Here is a 24,630-nt window from a genome sequence, read left to right as displayed (position 1 = left end):
ATGAAAAGTGCACACACAATTATGTTCTTCCCTACTTTCCTCTGCCTTCAACATTTGTATACGCATACAACAAGCACTGAAGCAAACTGTTCATCCATCAGGCAGGAAGGGAAGAGGCCACTTAGCTTTAGTTGGTCATCTTTAGACTATGGATCCAAGTACAAACATACCTTCACACAGCTCCTCCAGCACAATAAAACTGCTATCAGCAAGAAATTCAGAAACCTAAAGAGCAGAACTTGCCCAGCCCAAAATTAGAAAGCCCAGGACACTTCATAATAACCCAAATAGCTGACATCCAGTTAGGACTTGTAACTCTCTGTGCCAAAAAGTTATATTCATCCACCTTGTTTCCAGAAAGAAACAGAGGAGAGACTCTAGGGGCTGGATATCAGAGGTCTCACTTTGTTTCTTTTTTTGTGTGTCTGTTTTATCCAGCCAAGTTACAGGAGAATTGGAGTTCTCAAAACTGTATGAAGCTTTCTGCTGTATTGGTATTTTACCTGTATTACTCTATCTGCACAAATGAGTGTCAGAAGGAAAATACTCATATGGTACAAAAACTCTGTTCATGTCACTACAGTCATCACTGTAATTCGTTCTTGGAATAAATGAGGTACCATCATTATAGCATAAATACGGAGATGTAAAGCTGTTATAAACATACAATTAATTATGTTGTGTATTACTTTAAAGCTGCCTGTGTTTTTAATGACAGATAAATGCGTGCAATGGGGTACATGTGAGCATTACTAAGTACCTCTCCAGCCTCCCTTGTCCATCACCTCACCCTGTGGCAGGTGCCAACTGGCTATAGCACCTCATTGAGTCACAGTGCAGTACCACAGCACTTCCCATTTCTCTTCATCTGATGTATTGGGCTTGTGTCAGCCTGCTGCTGGACCAGCAGAGGCACTTCGGCATCACGAGCACAGGCAGTCTGCAAAGATACATGCAGATGGCTGCAGAGCATCTGGCTGCCTGGCTTTTTTTTTTTTTTTTTTTAAGTTCTTGCTACCAAACTCAATCTCTTGTGCTATGATAACTTACTCTAAGGCAGACACAGAATTTTGTTTTGACTTAAAGTACCTTCATACTTAGACACTTAATGTTCAGCTGGGCTTGTAAGCAGATGTGGATAAAGCTACAACGTGCATATGAACAAACAAGCAAAAAACATTCTTTAAAAAACCCTGCCAAAAGGGTAAGTAAGGCTCAACAGAAACAACACACAGATGTCAGTAGGGAAAAATAAATAACTGTAATGGCTCACGGCCACATGCAAATTGTGTCCATATTTCCCATGGGCCTCTCTCTCTCTGATCCCACTGTGTTGAACTGATTTCAGCTTAACAAGCCAAATGTACTGCTCAGGAATACCAAGCAATCAGCTCTCCTTTTAAGATGATGCAAAAACAAATAAAAAATCTTCCAATGTCTCCCAGAAGAGTAGGGTCTCTAGGATTTCTTTTCTACAAGAAAACTGGTATAGAGGAAGAATGAGGAGTGGACGATAGCTCAGGAATGTGAGCACCTTTGGGTGCCTTTGAATGGGCCATGCAGGAAGGAGATAGACACAAGTATAGATCATCTAAACCACCCTAAAATTGAAAAGAGATGAAGACATACAAGCACCAGCAGATACTCCTTGGTATAGTAGCAGATACTACAATTGTGCTAGCAAACACAGTCAGGGGGTGAGAGGAACCAGAACACATCCATGTTTGGGGAAGGAAGCTGCAAAAATATCTGGGGGAAGCCTGAAAGGCACACATGCCCGCTAGGACATGGGACTGTAAGAGCCGTCCACCTTTCTCACTGTCACCCTGAGCTCCCCTGCAAGAATTAATTTCTAGCTTTTTCAGTGAAACAGTGCTTACAAAGATATCAAATGCATTGGAAATGAACTAAATTGCACCAGGAAGTTGATGCTGCTGAATGAGGATCTAGGGAGAGGGAAATGGCAGGACATGAAGAGTGTGTGGACATACTGAGGCAGTGGGACCCTATGCCCACATGCTCACATCTGCCAGCAGAGCCCATGGTGCTGCCTGAGCACTTCAGCTCCGTCGCTGGGCAAAAGTGAGCCCAAATCACTGCCTGCACTGTGCTGCCAAGGACAGCGAGACTGCATGCCCCACAGCAGGCATTTGGGAGATACTAAACCAAAGCAAGCAACTGCAAGGAGCACTGTGACATGATCAACTGTGCTGAGACATTTGCTGTCATTGACAGAAATATTTGAAATTTAAAGATAAATTACATGAGCAGAAGAAGAACACAATCCCCCTCAGCAGCAATTCATTGCAAGGACTAGTCTTTCTGACTCCTGTGACTCCTTGCTTAAGCTTTCATTCTATTTTTTCTCCAAAATCAATTTTCTGTCTTTTAAACAGGATCTTCAAACAAGACCAGATCTGCAATTAGAGGCAGCTCCATAAATCACAAGCTATTTTTGAATCCTAAAGCCCACCTGAGCAAGAAAACCAAGAGGCAATACTCCAAGGGAAAAAAGTTTCCCTCAGACTACTGTCCTACACTATCGTAGCATCTCAGCTGGCCATGCTGAAAGAATCAAGTCACCATGGCTCGGCATCAGCAGTGTATTTTTCAGTCGCTGCTGCATTGTAAATAACAATCCAGCAGATGGCACAGTGAAATGACTTGGAGAGAGACGGCTTGGGGCCCTCCCTGAAAGGAAAGAAACGTGGACCATGGCTTGGCTCCAGCCACAGCATTGTTTCTGCATCAAAACTCAGCTCAGCCTTGTGAGATAGGACACCTTCTTTCCCCCTTCCATAAACATCTATCTCTACACGCTGGCCTGCTGAGAGCAGTCCCATTGCGTTTGAGATTTGTAATGGTTAATTGCACTGGGAACAGGAAGAAATAATCAGATAATAATCTTATCTAGAGAACAGCCAACGTGTTCCTACTTTTTGGAGCTGATTCATTTCACTGGGAGAGAATCTGAGGTCAAAATATATAAAAACAGTGAGGTGACTGATTTTCCAAGTGGATGACACTATGGTTTCCACTAACACTGATGCAAATAGGACAAAAAATTCTCATTATTTGTCTCTCTTTTGAGTTGTTTGCCTTCTTTTATACTGGTTACGGTCTCTAAAGAAGGCGTGTAGGGTCCAGGAGGCACAAGTATCTACAGGCATTTGGCGTATCACTTTCATCTCAGTATTACTTCATTTCCATAAACAATTCACAGCTCACAGGAATGAGACCAGATCTTCATTTTCAACTCTCAGAGATTTGGAATTGTTTCAAAAATTTCTTAAATTCCCTGAGCTGCTACGATCAATTTTCTGCTTTCAAAAGAATTTAAGAAAAATTAGCAATGGATGTTTAGTGTGTATAACTTGAATTATATATAAAGCCAGCTGTCCGTCCAAAAGGATGGGGGGTAGAGTGAAATGATGTGAGGTCAAACTATCAGGTACTCCTATATATGGTCAGTATTTGCATATCTATAGACAAACTCATTCTTACTTCTGAGTGCAAAAAAGAAGTTGAAATCTGCAATTACATTGACTTTGTATACATAAATACTACTCATAAGTTCTGTAGTTGGAAGCTCCTAATTATGAATTGAAAATATAGTAAATGGCAATGACCTAATTAACTCATCTGCTTCCAGAAGCCACTCCTTTATGCCCGTGGAGGTTCAATGGCTACACTTCTAATTGCTGGCAGGCAGACATAATTTGGGAAAATTTCTTCGTAGGATGAAGACTGGAAGAGGCAATGAGCATACAGATTCCAGTTAAATGCAATCTCCATAGTCATTAAAAACACCTACATGCTTAACTTTATTTAACAATTGCAGACTGTGCAAGCTAAATATTTACAGAAAAGTCTTGGCTGGATCAGAGCTTTAACCAAACATGGGACAGACAAATGACAGAAGGGTGAGAGCAATAACATCTCGAGCGAGTTTCTTATGCGGGGAGCCTACAGCCCAGCCCAGACCTCTTTTCTCTCATTCCAATGCCTGAAGCCTCAGACAATTCATTCTCTTAATTTCCTCTTGTGTGTACCACATTTAAGGTGGGAGAAATAATTCATTTTTCATATTTTACTCATAAAAAATGGGAAGACAACTGAAAATACCCTAAACTACAGAACAGTTAGTGTCTCCAGGCATGTAACCTGGCGATCAAGTGTGCTTTTCAGCAAAAGTATTCATTAAATTATGAACCTATTGTAACTACGTAAATAAGCCATAAATTAAAATAGAAAGACTCACGTTATAGCAGGCCATGCTAGAGAGTAAATCATCAGCTCTGTAACAGTATGTCTACCACTGTTTGCGTTCCTGCACATTCACTGTACAGTAACCCAAAGCTTCTGGAGTGAAAAAAATAATGCACCTATTTATCCTCTGTCAGTGTATTGCTTGCATCACAAATCAGTCTGGGCTTTTTTGGAATCTTGACATGTTGGACCAAAGCACAGAAGACTGTTTACATGGGATCTGTTATCATGTTTAACATGTTCTGTGCCTACCAGAGAAATGCAGCAGATTATGAGGATGAAGGATTGTGGCTGTTAATACTTCTGAGGTTTTTAGATTTTATCTCCCAATTAGCAATGAAACACAATGAAGGACATAATCAAAACAAAACCCAAACAACCCCGAACACAAAAGCAATCGTACCAATAGAAATCCCCTACTGCATAACCAACAATTAAGCAGAAAAAGTAAGAAGCAGAAAAAATAACACAAGAAAGCTTGCCCCTGACCCGGCCATTCTGCAAACTCCCCAGGCTCGGTTTTGCTGTGCACAGAAGGATGCTGTGGCAGCTACAGCCCTGGGCTCTGCCCGTCCCTTGGTCACCCAGTGAGGCTGAGTAGGGGCAGCAGAGGGGGCACTGCCCTCTTCCACAGCCTTTTGGCTGGTGGGCAGCCCCTTATAGCCAGTTCCTGTCTCTGGCCACAAACAAATGCCCTAGAGGGTTAGGTGAATTGCTGTCTGTGGGACCCGAACGGCTACACTGCAAGGAAGGAACACGGGAACTGCAGTAGTTTGGGAATCCGCTAAGTTTGGGAACTTTCATCTGGAATGAACTGCTATATCTAAAATAACAAACATTGAAACTTATGCTCATAAACAGGCTACAGATAAATAACCCCTAACCCCAGGCTGATGCCACTGGTAGGCCCATCCCTCTGTTTTGATCACTGCCCACATCCTTTTGTGGTTTGTAGATTGCTCATCTCAGGAGTGATGCAGGCAGCTACAGCAGCACTTACCTGAATCAGCAGATCAAAAGAACAGCTGTGGGCAACGTGTGAAACAGCTGTGTGTAAGGCATCTGAACTAATCAGCACACTTTGGAGACTGAGTTTTTTTGTGTTACTTGCATCAATACCTATGGATGACATTGGTAGTTCTGGTGGGCACACAGTTATGCTAGATACAGGTGAATTTAAATAACTAGATCTCTTGTGGAATGAAAATAATGCCCTCTACAGCTTTAATGAAGAGGGTTGTCTGGGTAAAGAGGTTTCACTTGGCATTGATTTAGGGAGGGTTGTTTTACAATGTGAAAAAGGTAGACAAGTGAGAGGCTGAGATAGGTTCAGGGATGTGTCAGACTACAGCAACATGACTTAGCATGGCCTGGGGAAAAAAATTAAATTGATGCAAGTCATTACTAAAAGTGAATGGGAAAAGCCAGCAGAGAAATTGGCTATTATTTATTCATACTCTGCTTAAAGAGACCCAAGCTAGGTCTGAATAAGCCAGCATGCCTACGTGACAAACGGCTGTGCCCTGCAGATACCTTAACACAGGTCCCAGAAGCTGTTAGCACCTAACTTCACTTGTAGTAACTCTTCTTGCATCTCTGCTGGATTAACTGCTACGTCGAGTACATTCAAGAGCTGTCTCACTGGAAGCTTTTTTTTAACATAACCCTCCACATCATGTTGCTCTTGGCTCTACCATCCATTTCTCCTGTTAACTAAAGCTACTTAGAAGATGATGAATACTGGCAGATTACTCAGGTAATACGTCTTTTCAATATGATTTGTGATAGTTCCCTTTGTTTCTCAGCTTCACAAACACAGTAACAGAACAGGATCTAAGTTGAGCAGGAGTAACTTACCTGTTCATTTTTGGTCAGTCTTGTTTTGTTATGAATGTCAGACGTTACCAGGTTGAATCCATGTTTCTCTGATAAAATTCTTAAAAGCAAAACCACAGTTCGACTTCCACACTTTCCAACTCTGTTGTAGACAACCTGGCTGGGGAAAGGAAGTACCTAAATAAAGGTTGAAAAAAAAATGAGTCAGTATATTGCTATTTTTGGCTTTGTATCCCAGTCACAGAATATTTTGCCCGTCAGCCAACAGGTATGTAGAAGACAATTTCTAGGACCCTGCCCAGGTCAGAAACATTCATTTCCACCAGCAAGCCATAAGCTCTTTATAATAAAAACACGTCACTCAGGAGATGGCAAACATAGACTTCCCCCTCATGACCTACTTTAAAGTAACAGCACAGATCAGTAGCTACACAAGGAACACTAAGCCATGGCTGATGACTTCCAGTGAAGATGACGATGGACTTGTTGACTTGATGGGCTTGTTGACTGCCTCCATACAAAGAATGAAGAGCAGTGAACTTGTGCTACAGTTTGGCAGCTCAAAGTGAAGTTGATCTAATGAAAGAGGAATGCTCAAGTTGCAAAACTTCAGCTTTAAAGAAGCAACAACCAATTGGAGAGAGCTAAAATTAATCAACCGTTTCAATGTAAAATATAAACATGAATCTTCTAAAGTCTTAGAGAAGGAATTGTGCCACTGGCGAGGTACGTACTTGTGCAATAAACCAAGCCAGAAGACACTGCCGGGCCTGGAGGACAAATGGCACAGTCTGGTCACAGCCACACAGGTGACATTCACTAAGCATCAAACCAGACCAGCCACATCCCACCCACCTACCGGCAATGATCTCCAGCTCAAGTTTCTTGCACCACACTCCTGTCCCCACTCGGGAGACTGATAGTTGGCTTGGGCTAAAACTATGCCAAGTACTATTCAGATAATTTAACAGCATGGGCAGCTGTGACCCCAGACTTGGCACTCTTCATGCAACTGCTGCAGGCATCAGTGCTCTTCACTGAATACCATCTCTCTGAAGCTGAAGGTAAGCTTCTTTTTGGTTCCAAGAACAGCAAACAGAAGGTCGAAAAGTTTGAAATTTCTTCTTTCAGTTATTTCTCAGAAATTCCTATTACAGTTTGACAACATTTATTATTATAATTATTACTGTTTTTGAGGCAAAGAAGGAGGGACCAGGGGTGCAGGTGGGGTACCTGTGTGGTTCTAACAGTATTTTTCCAAGGCACAACCAAAAGAGCAGCTCACAATAGTTAACTAAATGCTTTTAGACAGCTCAGGTATTCTAGAAGAGAAGTGCTTCACAAATAAGCAAAGCAACACGTCATTGATGGTGCTTCGTATGCTAGACTAACGTGAGCAAATATAGCATGTTAATTAAGAAGTTTTATTACTAGACATATTGAAACCCAGCTTAGAGCAATCGCAGGAATAATAAGGCCAGTAATACAGGAAGTGGTTTGGCTCAAACCCCAGATCACCTGGGGAAAGGTAACAGATCTACAGTCAAAACTTTCAAGGATGAAAGAATAGGACAACTGAGAGGTGAATATGATATCATGATTTGTGGGCATAAAAACCAACAGAATATGAAAACCACAAAGGCTGTCATTACAGTAAGTCCAGTGAGGAATTATGGCCACAAGTCTGCAACTAACATAAAATGATACCAAAGTCCAGAACCACCAAGTGTCTTCTACAACTATCTACAGGCTTGCCAAGTTGAGACCTGCCATGGATGGGTGAGCACCCACCTCTGCTCCATGCAGTGAAGCCTTATTTTGGCTATTTCCATTCAGACTGCTGACAAGGAAAAGGCTTTTGATTATTTCTCCAAATGAATATTTAGAAATAGCTTTCATTAACTGCCAGCTTACAAACTGAACTTCATTAAGCCTGCTTTCATACATTTGCACCAGCTGTTTTCCACTTCTGGAAAATGTCTGTCTTGCCTTTGAGGCAAGACAACCAATGTCAGGAGTGATGGACTCTTCTTTTAAATACAGTATGTCCTATCACACTTCAGACATTTTTCATGCAGAAGCTTTCATTTTTTGCTACTTAATGAATTGTTTGGATTCAGTCATGGCAGACATGGTGCCCCAAGCCTCTTCTGTACTGTCCTTGCTGTGCTCTTTCCACGTCCGCTACAGATCTCCCTCACTAATGTAGGCACAGCACAACTTCTACAAGAGACAAACAAGGCTTCCTCTGCAGGAGTCAGTGGGCACAACTAGCTTTCTGATCATTCAGCAGTTTGGATTTCTTCAGTGACATTGAGATAAAGTCACTGTTTCTTATCCATTATGGATTGCATGCTAATTTTAGCTATTGCCTTAAAAAAACCCTTCTGGCTCCTAAATTTCAGCTGCTCCTTACTGGTAGTGAAGAGAAGATCAATGAAGCACTGATCTTGCCAATACTAGTCTACTGCTGCTCCTGGGGATGCCAGTCTCTTAGCTCCATGTCACCCATGCTGCATCTCTTGGAATTCAGATCCTCAAAACACACTATAAAGCATTTCATTGTACTGTTTACTGACCAAATGCTACTGCTGTCTGATAGTCCACAATTTCCTTGACTTAGACTAGATACCAAAGCAAAATGATGAGAAATTGCATGATGTTGTAGGAATCCATTATGCATAGCCATTCCTGCAGGATATACAAAAGACTCTCCTGTCTATTTTGTAAGATGAATAAAACTGATGTTTGTTATTTATCTTCTAAGAGCAGAAGTATTTTGTCATTCTGGTATATATTTCTAATATGTCAGAAGTCAGAGTGTGATTGTTATATGCACTACATTTTTATTTTTTTTTTTAAAGAAAAAGAAGTAAAAAGCAGTCTATTAAAGTACATAAAACAAGCACATTGAGCTATTCTACTGATTAGGGTCACTACTGATCAGAGATGTTAGGAACAAATAAAACTGGAGTGAAAAGGAAGGAGACATCAGATTTGAGATCTGCAGACTGCTTTAGAAGCTTAAATCATAAAACTGGGAAACCAAAAAATGCAACTAGCAATTCAGTGTTCTAAAGAAAGCTGGATGCAGCCTTGTTTTGTTCCTGGATGATTTCCAAGGGCTATTCTATCAGTAAAAGGCACTCTGAAGTCACATTATCACATTAGACAAACAGTTGGTATAGCAAATAGCAGCAGCATCTAATGCTATAGACCAAGAATCATCTGTTTTCAAGACCTTTAAATTGGCCAACATTGTCAGGACCTCACGGTTTCACCTACAGCAGCACACGTATGGCACTTAAGGAAAGCTTGTTTTTATATTAAGACAACTGCACAAAATGTTTCCTGACACAAGGCCTGCAACGTGGTTCTAGGCAAGACATTTTCAGCACAAGGAACAGGTCATGTGCCAAAGCAATGGTGTGTCTCAACCTACAGTTACTTTTGCTGGTGGTGCAATCATGTTTTCTAGCAGTAGGATTTCTAACATAACAGCAGTCAGAAAAGGCATAGAAAAGGCTTCTGGCACTTCTCATGATATTGGAACAGCTAGCAGATCTTCATCAGAGAAGGAAAATGCTTCCTCAGGAAACCCTTCAGATTACATTCATAGAAGACTGCTAACTAGAAAAAAAATAAAAGGAGAAATCTAGATACCCTTATATATAATGGGAACATCATACATAATGTTGAACATAACATAAAGTGTTGGTCATTCATGGCACTTTGCTATCATCATTACACTTCAAGACCAAAAGAATATTACTATTGCTTCTAGTAGCAATGTTTAGGATATCCTTCACTGCAACGTAACTATAAAGGCTGTGACTCCCCAAACTAGCTGTGGAAGGGGTAGGTATTTGGTGATCACTGTCTTGTTTGAGCTTTCTCCAGTACATCTCATCTGCTGATTCAGCAAGTGAACATGGGCCCCATAAAACACACATAACACACGACGTCTTCACTATTTTGCCACGCTTATGTAAAGGTTTTCTATGAGAAAACCAGCCCCCTTATTCTTTAATCAATCTTTCCTGCAGAAGCTTTACTTCCCATGAAATGCAAAATCCCATCCTCAGTGGTTACAGAACTCCAAAGGTGATGAACTGGATGGTGCACCAGTACCTAACCTTTAATACTGGTAAAAGTATGTAGTGGAGAGTTTGGAAATGTTAAACAATGCTTCATAATTATTAACTGCTTTGATTTTCATTTCAGAGTTGCACTTTGCAAGACAGTGAGCAAAAATTTTTCTACATTGATACTTAATTCATTTCAAGTGAATTTTGCTGCACTCAGATTAAATTCAATTTTTAAAGAAATCCCTGATTTTATTACACAATAACTTTTGGATGAAACTTATTAATACAATTCTTTTTTTTTTTTTTTTTAAAGAAAAGAATGAAAGCAAATAAAAGTAGGCCTTTGTAAAGTTTCTGTTCTAAGCGCAAATAATTTTGCCAGCTAACATCTACTAATCAATTTTGGCCAGTTTTCACCTTTGTTTCTGAAACTCACCTTCTTATGTAATGCAGTTCTGCTCTGCATGCAGACAATAACCATGGCAACGCAAAAAAAAGAAACCAAAAGCAAATGCTCACTACAGATAGAGAAAGCTGAAATAAAGGGCTATTATTTCCAGAGAACTGTTTAGTTTAAAGGAGGCCAATATATCAATGCCTTGATTGAGTAAACATGTGAATGCGCTTGGGTAAAATCGGACAAGATTCAAGATAAACACTACAGCTCTAAGATTGCTTTAGAAGAACACAATAATTAGCTGTAATCAGAACTTCACTTGTAGCACTGCTGAATGTGGCTAGCTTTAAGGATTCATTGCTGATGCTTTGCTAACATTTTATCTATTAACGTCACCACTCCACTTACACACCTAAATGCAACAGAGAGCATGCCCAATACACAAAGCCATGCAGCACAGAGGCTTTTGGTACTTAAACAAACTTTTGTTTAATGTGACCAGTTCCCTTAGGACACTGCAAATCTGCTTTCTGCATTTTAGGAAGAGATTAAGTAATTTCTTGGAAGAAGAAGTACTTCTTCTAGAAACCTGAGTTTGTATCAGGCAGATCTAGACATGCAAGACAGAGAAAACGAGGAACTTAAAAGGAACTTTAAAAGAGGAACTCCTTTGTTTTCCCACTCACAATACCCACAACAGCAACAGTCAGACAATATAAGAGATCATGGCAGAAGAGACACTTGAAAAGAGTGCTTCTATAATATTAGCAGAAGCAAGATGGAAAACAGAGGTTTGGGATTTACAAACTGCTAATTGGGTTACATTTCATTTTGCAATGGGAGTTGCACCATATAGGCTAATTGACTGAGGTGATGCTCGGCAACATAATATTCATGTAACAATGCATAACTTCAAAACAATTAGAGTGACTTTATTGAGCATGGCATCAAAGCCCAGAGGTAATAAAAACAATTCAAACATATAATTAATTTTGGAGTTATACAAATTGGTACTTACAGTTATAGAAAAGTAAAACCCACAGTATAATTGCAACAGCTCTTTTCAAGGAATTGAAAAGTTATACAACAATGTACTTGTCAATTCAAACTGTTTTTTTTTTTCCTTTTGTTCCACAGTTAAAGAAGTTGACAAGAACCATTCTGAATGAAACCCAGTGGAAGAAAAATCATGTTTATCCCAAAATGAATTTGCATTAAGGGTGACAACTGTCAAAGAGCTCTCTCTTTAGGCCAGTAAGAATTTCCCCAGATAAGTAACTCATGTCAGAGATGCACATATCCAAAAGCAGTCCATTATCTCCACAAATTTTGCAGGTAAGTGAATCACTCCAGTGACCACTGTCCTTATGCATAAGAGAGGCCTGAAGCTGATGCCCTAACTGGCTTCTCCTTTCTCAGCAGACACTAACTTGTGGTCAGAAGATGCTCCACCTTAGCCGTGTGAATGAGGCCAACCAACACACACACAAGTGATATGATTGCGAAAACAAACGCTTGCTAATGTCACACATCTCTGTGTAATACCAAATCTTCCCTCTGCAACCCCTCCATTTTCTTCCTGCACAGCTGAGAGACAATCATAAAGCTTCAAAAATGGCTTACTGTGTCAAAGGAATGGTCTGTTTGGCTCATGAGTGGTGGAAGATGCTCATTATGGAGAGCAAGCAACACCCAACACTGTCTGCAGACCATTTCTCTCTGACATTTCTCCTCCTTTTCCAGCACACCCAAAAGAAACTCCAGAATTTTGTTAATCACCATGCATTTCATTTTTACCTTATCTTCTACTGTTCCCAGTGAACACCCACCCTCATATTGCGGGTTTCAAGAAGACAGATTAGATAATTCAATTACTAGCTTTGAGATCTTAGATCCATCTGATGCCTCTTTTTCTGTGAGGTTTGTAAAAAGCCTGTCACAGGCTACTTAAAGACAATCATCGAGGCCAGTTAGAGATAGCATATTGCAAAGATAACTTCAGAAATTCCCCCCCGCCCCCCCCCAAAAAAAAAAATCCCTTTCCAAACAAAAATTACCTTATTCTCACTTAAAAGTGCCTAGAACAAAGAATTACTAACACAAAGATTTACCAGTAGAAAGCGTGGTTGAAAGGTGAAAAAGTTACCCTCCCTCTCTCCTAGCTAAATATCATAGACACAATTCTGTCAAGCACCATCATGCTTCTCTGGGCAACCTGTGCCAGTATCTCACCACCCTCCGAGTAAAGAATTTCTTCCTTATATCTAATCTTAATCTACCCTCTTTTGCATACAGGTTTTAGAAGCTGTGGATGCCCCATCCTTGAAGTGCTCAAGGCCAGGCTGGATGGGGCTTTGAGCAACCTGATTTAGTGGGAGGTGGCCCTGCCCATGGCAGGGGTGTGGAACTGGGTGGTCTTTAAGGTTCCTTCCAACCCAAACCATTTTGTGATTCTCTGGGCAGCCTGTTCCAGTGCCCTACCAACATTAAAGATTTTTTTTTTCCTCATATCTAATCTTAACCTATCCTTTTTTAGTTTAAAACTGTTATCCCTTGTCATGTTACTACACTCCCTGATAAAGAGTCTCTCCTCATCTTTCTTTTAGCCCCCCTTTAAATATTGGAAGGCTGCTATGAGGTTTCGCCAGAGCCTTCTCCTCTCTAGGCTAAATAACCCCAGCTTTCCAGTTCAATCATCCAGCCAATTGCTTATCCACCAAGTGGTCCATTCATCAAATTCACATCTCTCCAATTTGGAAACAAGGGTGTCATGCAGGACAGCGTCAAATGCTTTGCAAATTCCAGATACTCAGCAGTACCTGTCTGTCTATCTGTAGAATGTAGTGGCAGTAGGGAAAGACAAGCTTTTGGAAGTAACCAACACTAAAGCAGACTAGACAGCATCATCCCCTTTACGGTTCACTGAAAATACACTTAAAACCACAAGAAAGATAAGGGTGAAGTTTGTTTGCAAAATCTGAAGTCCATACAGCTGCAGTGGAGCACTGAAAATAGGCAGAAGAATAAACAGAAGATTCTTCTGTTGCATCTTCATTAAGCAACTAATTCAATTGAAAAAGCATGACTTTTAAAAACAGAGCATTTCATCTTTTTGGCAGCTAACATATTTGGAAGAATAAGTTAAAACGTGTTCCCTAATGATTCAACAACCCTAAGTACCAAAATAATTGAAAACATAAGCATGGAGCACAAGCAACAAAAGGAGATTGGATGTAGACACAGTCCTCCCACTTACTAAGACAGAAGAAAACCTACTATAAAGTGTCTTCCAATGTTAGTGATTCCCAATTTGTCCCACAGAACATATCTATATAGCCAATACCAAACCCTCCTATACACATATATATATTTTTTTTCCTTTTTTTTTTTTTTTTTTTTCTTTTTCTGGGAAGTACTGAACCCCTATAATTCTGAAAAGAGCTAAGACCAAAGCATAAAGATGTCTGCCTGTTAAATCTTGGATCAGATCCTATTACAAGATACCAGGTCCTATTACAAGATACCACATCTGTACATACAGCAAATTGATACTTGGATAATATCAGTAACAACCTGTGAAAAGAAAATTGCAAAGAGCAAGTTTTCAAAGTTAAGGCTGAACCTTGTCAACACATTTGGCTTTGCTCATTTTATCCCTCATGTCTGATTTATTTTCCTACAACAGCAGCTTGCAGGTGAGTAAAACCTCTACTGCTGCCATCTGCTGCTCAAGATTTCCCAGAAAAGAGAACAGAGACCAAGTTTATTTCAGGTATGTGAAATGACCACAATTTTTAAATTCAGCACAAGCATACAAAGAGCGAAACAGACTGGTAAAGAGCAGATGTTCATTCAGATCACTTGGCAGTTTCAGGTGGTCATCGATATTAGACAGCACCTTGAAGTGCGAGCAGACTCCTGGATCTAATCCCTCAGACCTGAATGGAAGTGGTGGCAGCTCCAGCTCCTCTTGCGGTTGAAGCAGGCGAGAGGGAATCACCCTACCAAGCAGGTAATGACTGGGGCTACAGCTGAACATCTGCTAGATTAACCACATCTTTTCCTTTCACCCTTTCTTAGCACAGCATGCTTTTCAGCCTCCTCTTCATTCTTCTTGCTTTCCTCTGCAGTTGGCAACTTGTTCACCTCTTCTGAGACCAAAATTAGACACAAATCTGTACCTTTTCACCCTAGCACCAAAGAGAACTGAACAACTATGCTTCATATCTTGCAGATGTCCCTTTTTAATACACCTGAGAATGACATTTAAAACAATCGATGACTGTTTCTCGTATACAGAGAGGTGCAGAACAGAAAGACCTTACTCTTTTCCTGTGGTTTGACCTCTCTCAACCTTACATGGGTGTATGCAGATCACAACAGAAAATAAAGTATGGTAAGGCTGTCATTAGTTCTCTTCTAAAAACCAGCATTTTAATCTCTTAGTTACAAAGCTCCTCACATTGTGTAATTCCTCTTGCTGGCACGTGCCTATCTCATAACAAGATAAAGGAGATCAGTGATCCAAATTGTTCACTGATGCTGGCAATTGAGAGAATGAGCATGAATTCAGGTAGGTTAAAATTTTTTCATGTCACTTCAATCAACCCAGCTTTCCACTGAGAGTTTTCCACATACTATTGAAAAACCCTTAAGCTGCAGATTTTTTGCAAGCCAGATTCCAACTCCAGGGTACCTTCACATTTGTGTATATATATATATATATATATATATATATCCATGAAAATAAAAATATTGGAACTGTAAAGTTTAAAACCAATTGGTTTTCCTCCTGAGCCCAGGGTTTTGTACACTGTGATGTGCTCAGAACACACTGGCACAGTTATTCTGTCTAAGTAGTAAATCCTATCACATCCAACCCACATATTTATATTGGATACTTACAAAATAAGAGATATTAAGTAGCTAAGCCTGGTTTTAAAACTTTTTATAACACATTGTGGCATTGGAGTTCCCTTAAGTAACCTAACTACCTTGTAGCAGTTTCTGTGCTTCCAATGCAGTATTCATGAATTCACCCAGGGAGCCAATAATATTGGATTTGACTGTGGTGAGTGGTAGACTAAATAATTTATTCTTCTATATGCATTTGTCTTGCTTCACATTAAGGTTTAACTCTTTTGTATCTCTATTGTGGTTGACTATCAGTCAGGCTGTAGCTAGTGTAACACATCATGGTTTCACCACTACCAAGGACCTGTCACACTATGTCTCAGTTTGCCCTCCTATCCTTTACTTTAGCCCCTCTTCAGTACTTTCACATTTTATTTTAATGTTTCCAGCATGGTCTTAATCATGTCCGTATTTTCCATTGCACTCTGTGCAGGCACTTTACAAGTCAATTGCAGCATGAAATATATGTTGTTTATAGCCAAAACTGAATTTTAATTTGTAAAACAGGCCAGTTGTGCTGACACTGTCAGGCTGGCTCTAGGGTGCTCCTGCTCCACATGCTCAGAGGAACTCAAAGGATCTGGATTTCCTTCAGAGCTTCTGAAGGTAACAGATTCAAATCTGGTTCATCACAGTATGTCACCACCTGGAAGGAGCAACAAGAAGCACCCACATGAAGGATGATGTACTGCCGGGTGACTCTTCCAGGGCCATTATTACTCACAGGGCCAGAATAACTTTCCAACTGACCAGAATTCACATCTGAGCCACAAATGTATCCCATGACTTTGGAGATGCCACATGCTGTAAGCCCAGTATCAAGTGCTCCCATTTTACCTTCCTGCAGTCTGACATGATGAATCTGGCTTGCTCAGGGAAACCAAACTTCATTCCTGCTGCCCAGAGGAGGACTCCTTTCCATTACAACGGGAGGAACTTCTCCCTGCACCTACTCAAAAATCCCAAATAGTTCCAGCAGCGAAGGGCTCCATGTTCCCCCAGGATGCCAGGGCATTATTGGTAACATCCTGAGAATTACCTGTTCACATCCCCACTGCCCCTGGCTTATATTACTCACCCAAACTCCTCCTCCACCTGAATTACCATGATACCATCACTCTTGCACTGTCCCACTCAAGACAAACTGTCCTCTTTGCTCAGTTATGAGTCTATGGTTGACCACACATAGTTGAGCTCCCAATCTCCTTTTTGATTAAAGCTCATGGTTGTTGTTGAAGTACTTCATCACTATTTACTGTTCCCTCAGCTATACTTTATAGTTAGAAAACTATACAGTAGAAAAGTGCCAGGAGCTACAGTCTTGCTTTTTAAATCACTAGGCTTTCAAATTAACATTAGAATTCCTATTTGTTTTTCAGTTTTGCAAGCTTTTTTAACATCTGGGTTTTCATGTTTTTTTCTTCAAACAGAGTGGCTGGAAAAGGAATATTTTTTTCAAGTCAACAGAGATTCTTTCAGAATTGTTTTATGTTAATAGATTGGGTTTTAAGAACATCATCAAGGAAGATGAAGCTTGTGGTAAAATCATGAATGTTACTCAACTGAGTCACAAGGCTTAGAAACTTCCACCAAATCAGTTTGTCACTTTTACAAGATATCCTGTTGTGCTACTCTAATCCAGAATGGCAGATTTTTATTTTCTCCACTGGAGGTTTAGGTCATCCAGACCTAGCTGTAAATTGGACCTCAGTATTATGAACCAGCATTTCCTACACAACATATAATCAAGGCGGACGTGATTTATTATATTTCTTATTTACCTGGCATTCTGTGGAGCCATGTATTTCTGCTAGGTTTCCTTACGTAGTGTAACATATATCCATTGGAATGTATTCGATACAACAGTATTCTTATTTGAGTGGATATGACTAAGTGACTATAATGTCCTTCTGTGCTATGTTAGTTTATGAATACATGCCTGTCACGAAGGGGAAGAACAGGGAGAATGAACTGGGCAGCTGGAAATTTGAAACTGCAATCTGTAAAAGATCTTCATATGCTGTGAAATAATCTGCAAGGATGCTTAGCAGGTGAACAAAAATCAACTCGGTAGAAATCATGTACTAAATTTCAATGAAAATACAGAGCTCTATTAGCTTCAGAAGTGGGGACACTAATGCCTTGGACAGTTTATTAGTTATTGTACATGGTATAAAACAAAACCTACAGGTCAAAAAGTTGGTGATACCAGAATTTTTCTGTTTTGTGTAATACTGGAGTGACTGCTGTGTTAATGCCATAAGCAAGAAAAATCCACCTTTAACTACGCATGCAGCTTGACAATTAGAATACAAATCAAATACAAGACACTTTCGAAGCATCTTTGAAATAAGTTAGACGAAAACTACAGACTGCTATCATTCACAAAATCTGCACCCCTGTTGTTGCTCAGTCTTTTGAAATTGAGAGGCTGAAAATGTAAGGCTTAGTAAAAAGAAAATTCTCTATTGTTGGAACTTTTTCAGGATATCAGCATGCATAGTATCCCTCATGGATTTATCTTCTTGTGACAGGCAGTCTGGCTTTAATTTCCCAAGTCTCTTTGTACTGTCCATTTACTATCAATCAATCTTCCTATATGAACATGTTTCTGATATACTATGAACTGAAGAAGAAAAAAATAATTAATGATCTTCTCTATTTTGGGGAAAACCAGTGGAAAACTATTTATTTTCCTGAAGATTCTATATCAGTAAATGAATATGAACAAAACAAACAAATTAGTGCTCTAGAACTATTCAAATATTTTTACAACACAATTCAGACTTAATAGTGTAGATTCTATTGTAGCTTTTGGCAATGTCTCTCTAATACTAGAGGGCTACATCATTTACCAGCTATAGCTTTAGGAGGATTTCAACTGATTATAAATAATATACAATGGTGTAATATTCCTGGAAAATCAGATTTTATTCTCTCGAGATACTGTGATTTATAAGCAAGAACACCATTTCAGAAGAACATAAAATAATGATTGCCAATATTTCAACTACTCTTTTACAACCCTTTAATAAAATTAGGAATTGACAAGTATTTTATATGTATTTTTTAAATCTAAGTATTTATCAATTGTACTAGGCTCAGAAGCCCAGTTATACAGTAAAACAGTACTTCAAACTGTGAAGGGTGGTCCTTGTTGTTAAGACACAGAATTCTGTTTTAATATTTTGATTTTATCATCCATGTAATAAGTCTTGCAACTGCAGTAAGTTACTTACTGTATTTTAGCATTTCTGAATTCTGACAATTTTGGCTAGATGAAAACTTTCACACTGCACAATCATGTCATAAACAGCTCTTCTCTCTATAAGCAGGACAGGCTATTTTTAAATCACTGAAATTTCTGCCTTCCTCCCTCCACCCTCATCCAGATTGACTGTTTCTCAGTGTTTAACCTAGACTGCAGTAAACTATAGGATGGCTTGCTTCAAAGATTATCTGCTATTTGTTTTAGAACAGAGAATTAAAATACTATCAAAACCACAGACACTTCTGATTCATGCTTTTTAAAATTCCTAATAAGCATGTATCTGAAAGAAACCAGTCTTTTTTTGTGTATTTTTTTAAGTCAAGTAATTCATCCCTAACAAATTGATCACTTAATAGCGCATAGCACTACAGGAGTAGAAACCCATGCTCTCAAAAAGATTGCTAGCAATAAAGCAAAAGTTCAAGTGAAACAGGAAGTATCCACTCAAAAAATATCTTAACAAAGGAAAATACAGCTCTTGGCTGTTATCCTTGTAGTGCTACTCAAATAATTGGAAAAAAAAAAATGAAGTTGGCAAACCTGATGGATATGAAACTCAAAGTAATGGAGGCAATGCTGACATCAAGACAAAATAAAATAATTAAAAGAAAGTATGTATTTGATAGCTGTGTGTGGCAAATGAATGGGCACAGTGCATATCAAAGGCTGCTCAAGATTTCTGCTATATTTTCTGTAGTCTTGATCCATATGGAAAACATGAACAATTAGTGCAAGACTAGTAGGTAATAACTAAAATAATGGTGTAGAAGGAATTTGTCCACTTTGCAGCTTCAAACAACAAAATCAATTTAAATTTTATTTTGTGCATGAGTTTTTGTTGTTGTTGTTGTTTTGACCTCATACTGACCCACATCCATTTTTGTGTTCACTTAAAGCTTTGAAGTACCGTCGCACAAGTGCTAAGGACAGGAATTTACTGGCACCTAAACAGCTGCCAAAAGGCATCAGAGCCATGACAGGCATCCCATGGGAAAGCCATCAAGAAAAAGAGAAGGGACCACTTGAAAGTCATTTGTCATCTGTGTGCACAGCTCCTTTACACATATATATCAGCTGCACCAAAAGAGGGATGTATCCTGATGCTCTTAGCAAGTTCTCAGGGGAGAAGCTCTCATCAGTAAAAACAGTAGGTTTGACGAAGATCACATCATTAGCCCTCAAAGGTCAGGTTCACCCTCATGGATGGAGAAAAAACATCTTATTCACTAAGGAAATAGCTAGAACAAATATTAGAACAGAGTACACCATTTGTATTCACTGAAATGCTCACACAAGAAAAAAATCAACTGAATCATCATCTGCCCACTAATTAACGTCAATTTCACAAGTGTTTTTTACAATAGGCTAGAATCATTGATAGGCATTACTTATATTCCAATCTACATGGAATGGATAAACAAACGATCACCTTGAAAAAAAGCTTAAAATTAACCTTTTCAGATGTTTATAAGGAAACAAACAAACAAAACAAAAACCAAGAGAATGAGATAGACACTCAAACTAGGAAATCCAATGCTTTAACTTCAAGAGTTATTTTTTACTGATAGAATAGGAGGTTATGTTTGGCTCAACTGTATTCCCTTTTTATCTGCCACATGCTAATAATACCAGCAAGATCAGGCTATGCTAGTGTTACTGGGAGTTGTTTCTACTCGCAGAAAAGCACAGACAGATCTATTTTGGGACTAGAGAAAGTCTAAGATTAGTAAATCACTGGTTAAGTCTTCAGTTCCTAAGGACCAAAGAAGAGTGGCCTATGCTAGGTGTGTTACCTTCATACCACTGGCACATTCCCCTTATCAATGAAGGAAGCCTCAGCTGGGGGAAGATTGGAAAAGCTGGCTGAATGAGATGTAAAGGGAGAACCACAGCCACCTCGGTGACATTGATCTGTGGCACTGAACAAAACCTTCCTTGTCTACCTGCACTGGGAAAACTGCTGATGATACCTTTATTTGAAAGAGCAACCATGAACCTTGACCTCCTGACACGTAAGCATGCTATTCCTTGTTCAGAGAAAAGTTGCTACTTTCAGTTCTTCCACTGGGGGAAAAAAAAAAAAAAGGTACTTAAAACAAAATTAAGAAAAAAGGCACCTAGCCATGATGAAAAGCCAAAACTAATATGATTTACAGTAAAATATTAGAATAAATTCTGCAAAACAGCTACTATTCAGTGATTATCAGCTGTTGGTGGCTTTCTTCTACAACTACATATCATTGATGCTAGCTATCATTCATTTCAACCCTGGACAATTAATTGTTGTTCATTAACTGCATTCCTATTTTAAAGTAGACACACAAAATTAGAAACCCTTTGATTCTAAAATATACCTCATAAACCTACCAAATACCCCCCTCATGTTTTCATTTCCTTCATGGCATGCTGTAATTCCCTCTGATTAATGCAGCTGGCATTAGGAAAACACTGAAGACTTTCACATAACAGTGCCAAGTAGGACTGACCCCAGTTGAATGAAGCAAGACAAGGATACACTTCCCAGGATAAGTGACTGCCAGGATTGCAAAAAAACAAATCAAGGGCTTTTTGTCTATTCATTATGCATACTAATAAAAGAAAGCTGTATTGTGTATAGAAGCCATGCATAGCTTCTATAGGTACATGAGGTAAGTCAGTGATAAAAGGAAGACTAGGGAAATTGTGGGCCTTCTCTAGAAGGAAATGGGAGACCTGTCTACCTGAGATATGGAGAAGACTGAGGTATTCAATGACTTCTTTGCCTCAGTCTTCACTGTCAAGAGCTCTATCCACACAGCCCAAGCCCCAGAAGGCAAAGACAGGGACTGGGAGAATGGTGAACCATCTACTGTAGTGAAAGATCAGGTCTGAGACCAGCTTAGGATCCTAATGGTGCACAAGTGGTGGCTTTCTTCAATGGGGTTACAGCATTGGTGGATAGGGGAGGAGCAACTGACATCCATCTATATAGACTTGTGCAAAACATTTGGCACTATCCTGCACAATACCCTTGTCTCCAAATTGGAGAGACATGGATTTGATGGATGCTCGGTAAAGAAGTTGTCTGGATGGTCGCACTCAAAGAGTTACAGTCAATGGCTCAATCTCCAGGTGGAGATCAGTGACGAGTGGTGTTCCTCAGGGGTCAGTACTGGGACCAGCATTGTTTAACATCTTTGTCTGTGACATGGACAGTGAAATTGAGTGCACCCTCAGCAAGTTTCCCAATAACAACAAGCTGTAGGTGCGGCTGACACACTGGAGAGAAGGGATGCCATCCACAGGGACCTGGACAGGCTTGAGAGGTGGGCCTGTGCAAACCTCATGAAGTTCAACAAGACCAAGCACAAGGTCCTGCATCTGGAACAGGGCAATCCTAAACACAGATACAGGCTGGGCAGAGAATGGATTGAGAGCAGCTCTGAAGAAAAGGACCTGGAAATGTTGGTTGTTGAAGAAGCTTAACATAAGTGTGCACTTGCAGCCCAGAAAGCCAACCATATCCTGGGCTGCACCAAAAGAAGTGTGGCCAGCAGGGTGCGGGGAGGGAGCCCAATGGGGGACCATGTTGGAGCAGTTTGCTCCTGGGGGATGGGACCCTGTGGGACGGAGACATGTGGGAGCAGCTCTTGAAGAGCTGCTGCCTGTGTGCAGCCCCCGCAGGCTCAGCTGGGGAAGGACGGCATCCCATGGGAGTGACCCCATGGGGAGCAGGGGCAGGGAGTGACCGTGAGGGAGTGGCAGAGACGAAGCCTCTGGGACTGACCGCAGCTCCTGTTTCCCTGTGCTGTGCCGGGGGGAGGAGGTAGAAGAGGGTGCATGGGGGGGAGGTGAAGGTGTTTTTAATTTGCTTTTAGTTTCTCACTGCTCTAGTCAGCTAGTGATAGGCACTACATTATATTAATCTCCCTATGCTGAGTCTGTTTTGCCTCTGATGATAATTGTTGAGTGATCTCCCTGTCCTTATCTTAAGCCTTGAGCCTCTTCCATGACATTTTCTCCCTCTTTCCTCTGAGGAAGGGGAGTGAGAGAGTGGTTGTGGTGGAGCTCAGCTGTGTAGGAGGGTAAAACCACATCATCTGTTATCAGTGTATCTAAACACCGGCAAATACTTCAAAAAGCAAATTACCTGTGACTAATACAAGGCTATATCCTGCTATTCCACTGAGCTATCCATCAAGCTTTCAGGAGTGAGGATGATTACATAAAAAGCCCTAAAAACTTTACTGACCACGTAGGCAGCTAATCACAGATTACCTACACAATCAATCACCTACATACCTAATCAACTGGCCTTTCTAGAGACAGCTGAGTTCCAGCTGGATGAGGCTGTGTTCACACAGCTTCAAACTATGTGTTTAGAAAGGCAAGGAAATTTTCCCAATGTAAACAGGAAAGTGTCTGGGTTGGATAAATCTGGCCAACGGCTACTATCCATTGGGGTATAGTTGCTATCCACAGTACTTTTCATCAGCAAAACAAAATTCCTGAAGTAAAAGTTACCAAAAGGTTAAATCTGAATCAAATTTTCAAAATTCAGAACTCTTATTTAGATTAGTGCTTTTTCCCTACTGGTACAGCTAAGCATATTTGAATGCAAATGCAAGCATGACAAATACAGGTCTGGAATAAGCATTGCTTTATTCTTTGGAGCTGAGGGTTCACTGTGGAGACCAGGCAAACACAATCATGGAGGCTGATGTACTTCTGGGAAACAGAAGCTGACTACCCAAATAATTAGGAAAAATTTTAAAGAGGGTACAAGAGGGTACTAAATGAATTTTAAGTATGGAACATTTGTTTAGCTTTAGACTTCCCCTCTACTTCCCTCTCACCCCAATCTCAGTTAATAATGATTAAGATAACAGGTGATTAAATCACTTCTGTATACAGCCATTTGTATTTGCACATGCAGAAAACATGAATAACTTCTGTTCTTTGAGGGGACAAAAATCAGAAGTCCACCATCCCCTCTTTAATTGGACTTTGTGAACCTGAGTGTAACAAATTTCCATGTACTTGCTGAAAGTTACAGATCTCATGCACACACTGAATTTTCAGGGAAAAAAAATAAAGTGAAGAATCCCAGTAGCTTGCTTTCACTGAGAACTGAGCTAAATCAAATTTGTTTCCACATTACCCTACTTCCTCTGACCAAACGCCAACCGTTTCACCACACTATCTTACACATGTGGTTGAGCATTTTAAAGTGAAGGCTCAGGATGTGATTTCATGGTCACTTTAAAACAGACATTGAGTGGGAAATGCCATCAGAATGAGTGGCTCTTCACTTCCACCCCATCTCTAACTCCTTGTACCTGCTGCACTTGCATTCAACAGTGGGCCACATCAGTGAAGCAATCTGTCTGAAAACTAAACTAGAAGAAATATGCATTTTCGGTAACTGCTCCAGCTCTCCCACACGAACAGCTGTATCAGCCCAGGGAAATCCTGCACCACTGTGAAAAATGACCCCTCCATCAGCACACTCCACTTTTTTAGCTCGAAGTGATCATACAATCTCACCTTTTGACAAGGAGTTCTTAAAGTAGGTAAAATTTCTACTGAAAGGCCAAGAGAGCTCAGAAAAGCATTCAAGCATCTAAGTCCCACTAAACAACATTACTTCAAGTATGCCCCCTTCCGCTTTGGTGTTTTACAAGTAACAGTGCAAATTCAGCATAATTTGGAAAGGAAACTTTCATAAAAAACGCACCCTGAAGTTTTACAGTTGCACAGCATAAAGACTACAAAACCACAGTTCTGCCCAAATACCTCAGTAAGATAACACACTGTACCAGCAGAAATAAAGTCAGTCTGGAGAAATTAAAAACAGCAGGAGAAATCTCTCTCTC

At 40.1% G+C, this 24,630-nt stretch overlaps 1 protein-coding gene across 2 annotated transcripts in view; it reads right to left on the bottom strand.

The window, feature by feature from the left end:
* The window catches only part of UST (uronyl 2-sulfotransferase), a 160,626-nt gene that overhangs the window by 75,670 nt on the left and 60,326 nt on the right, over positions 1 to 24,630 (bottom strand). For both annotated transcript variants that reach the window (XM_032184696.1, XM_032184695.1), the window contains exon 3: positions 6,127 to 6,282. In XM_032184696.1, the coding sequence (XP_032040587.1) occupies positions 6,127 to 6,282 (156 nt within the window). The remainder of the gene's footprint in view (positions 1 to 6,126; positions 6,283 to 24,630) is intronic.

Source organism: Aythya fuligula, chromosome 3, assembly GCF_009819795.1.
Source record: "Aythya fuligula isolate bAytFul2 chromosome 3, bAytFul2.pri, whole genome shotgun sequence".
Taxonomy (NCBI): domain Eukaryota; kingdom Metazoa; phylum Chordata; class Aves; order Anseriformes; family Anatidae; genus Aythya; species Aythya fuligula.
This window is presented reverse-complemented; position numbering and strand designations above follow the sequence as displayed.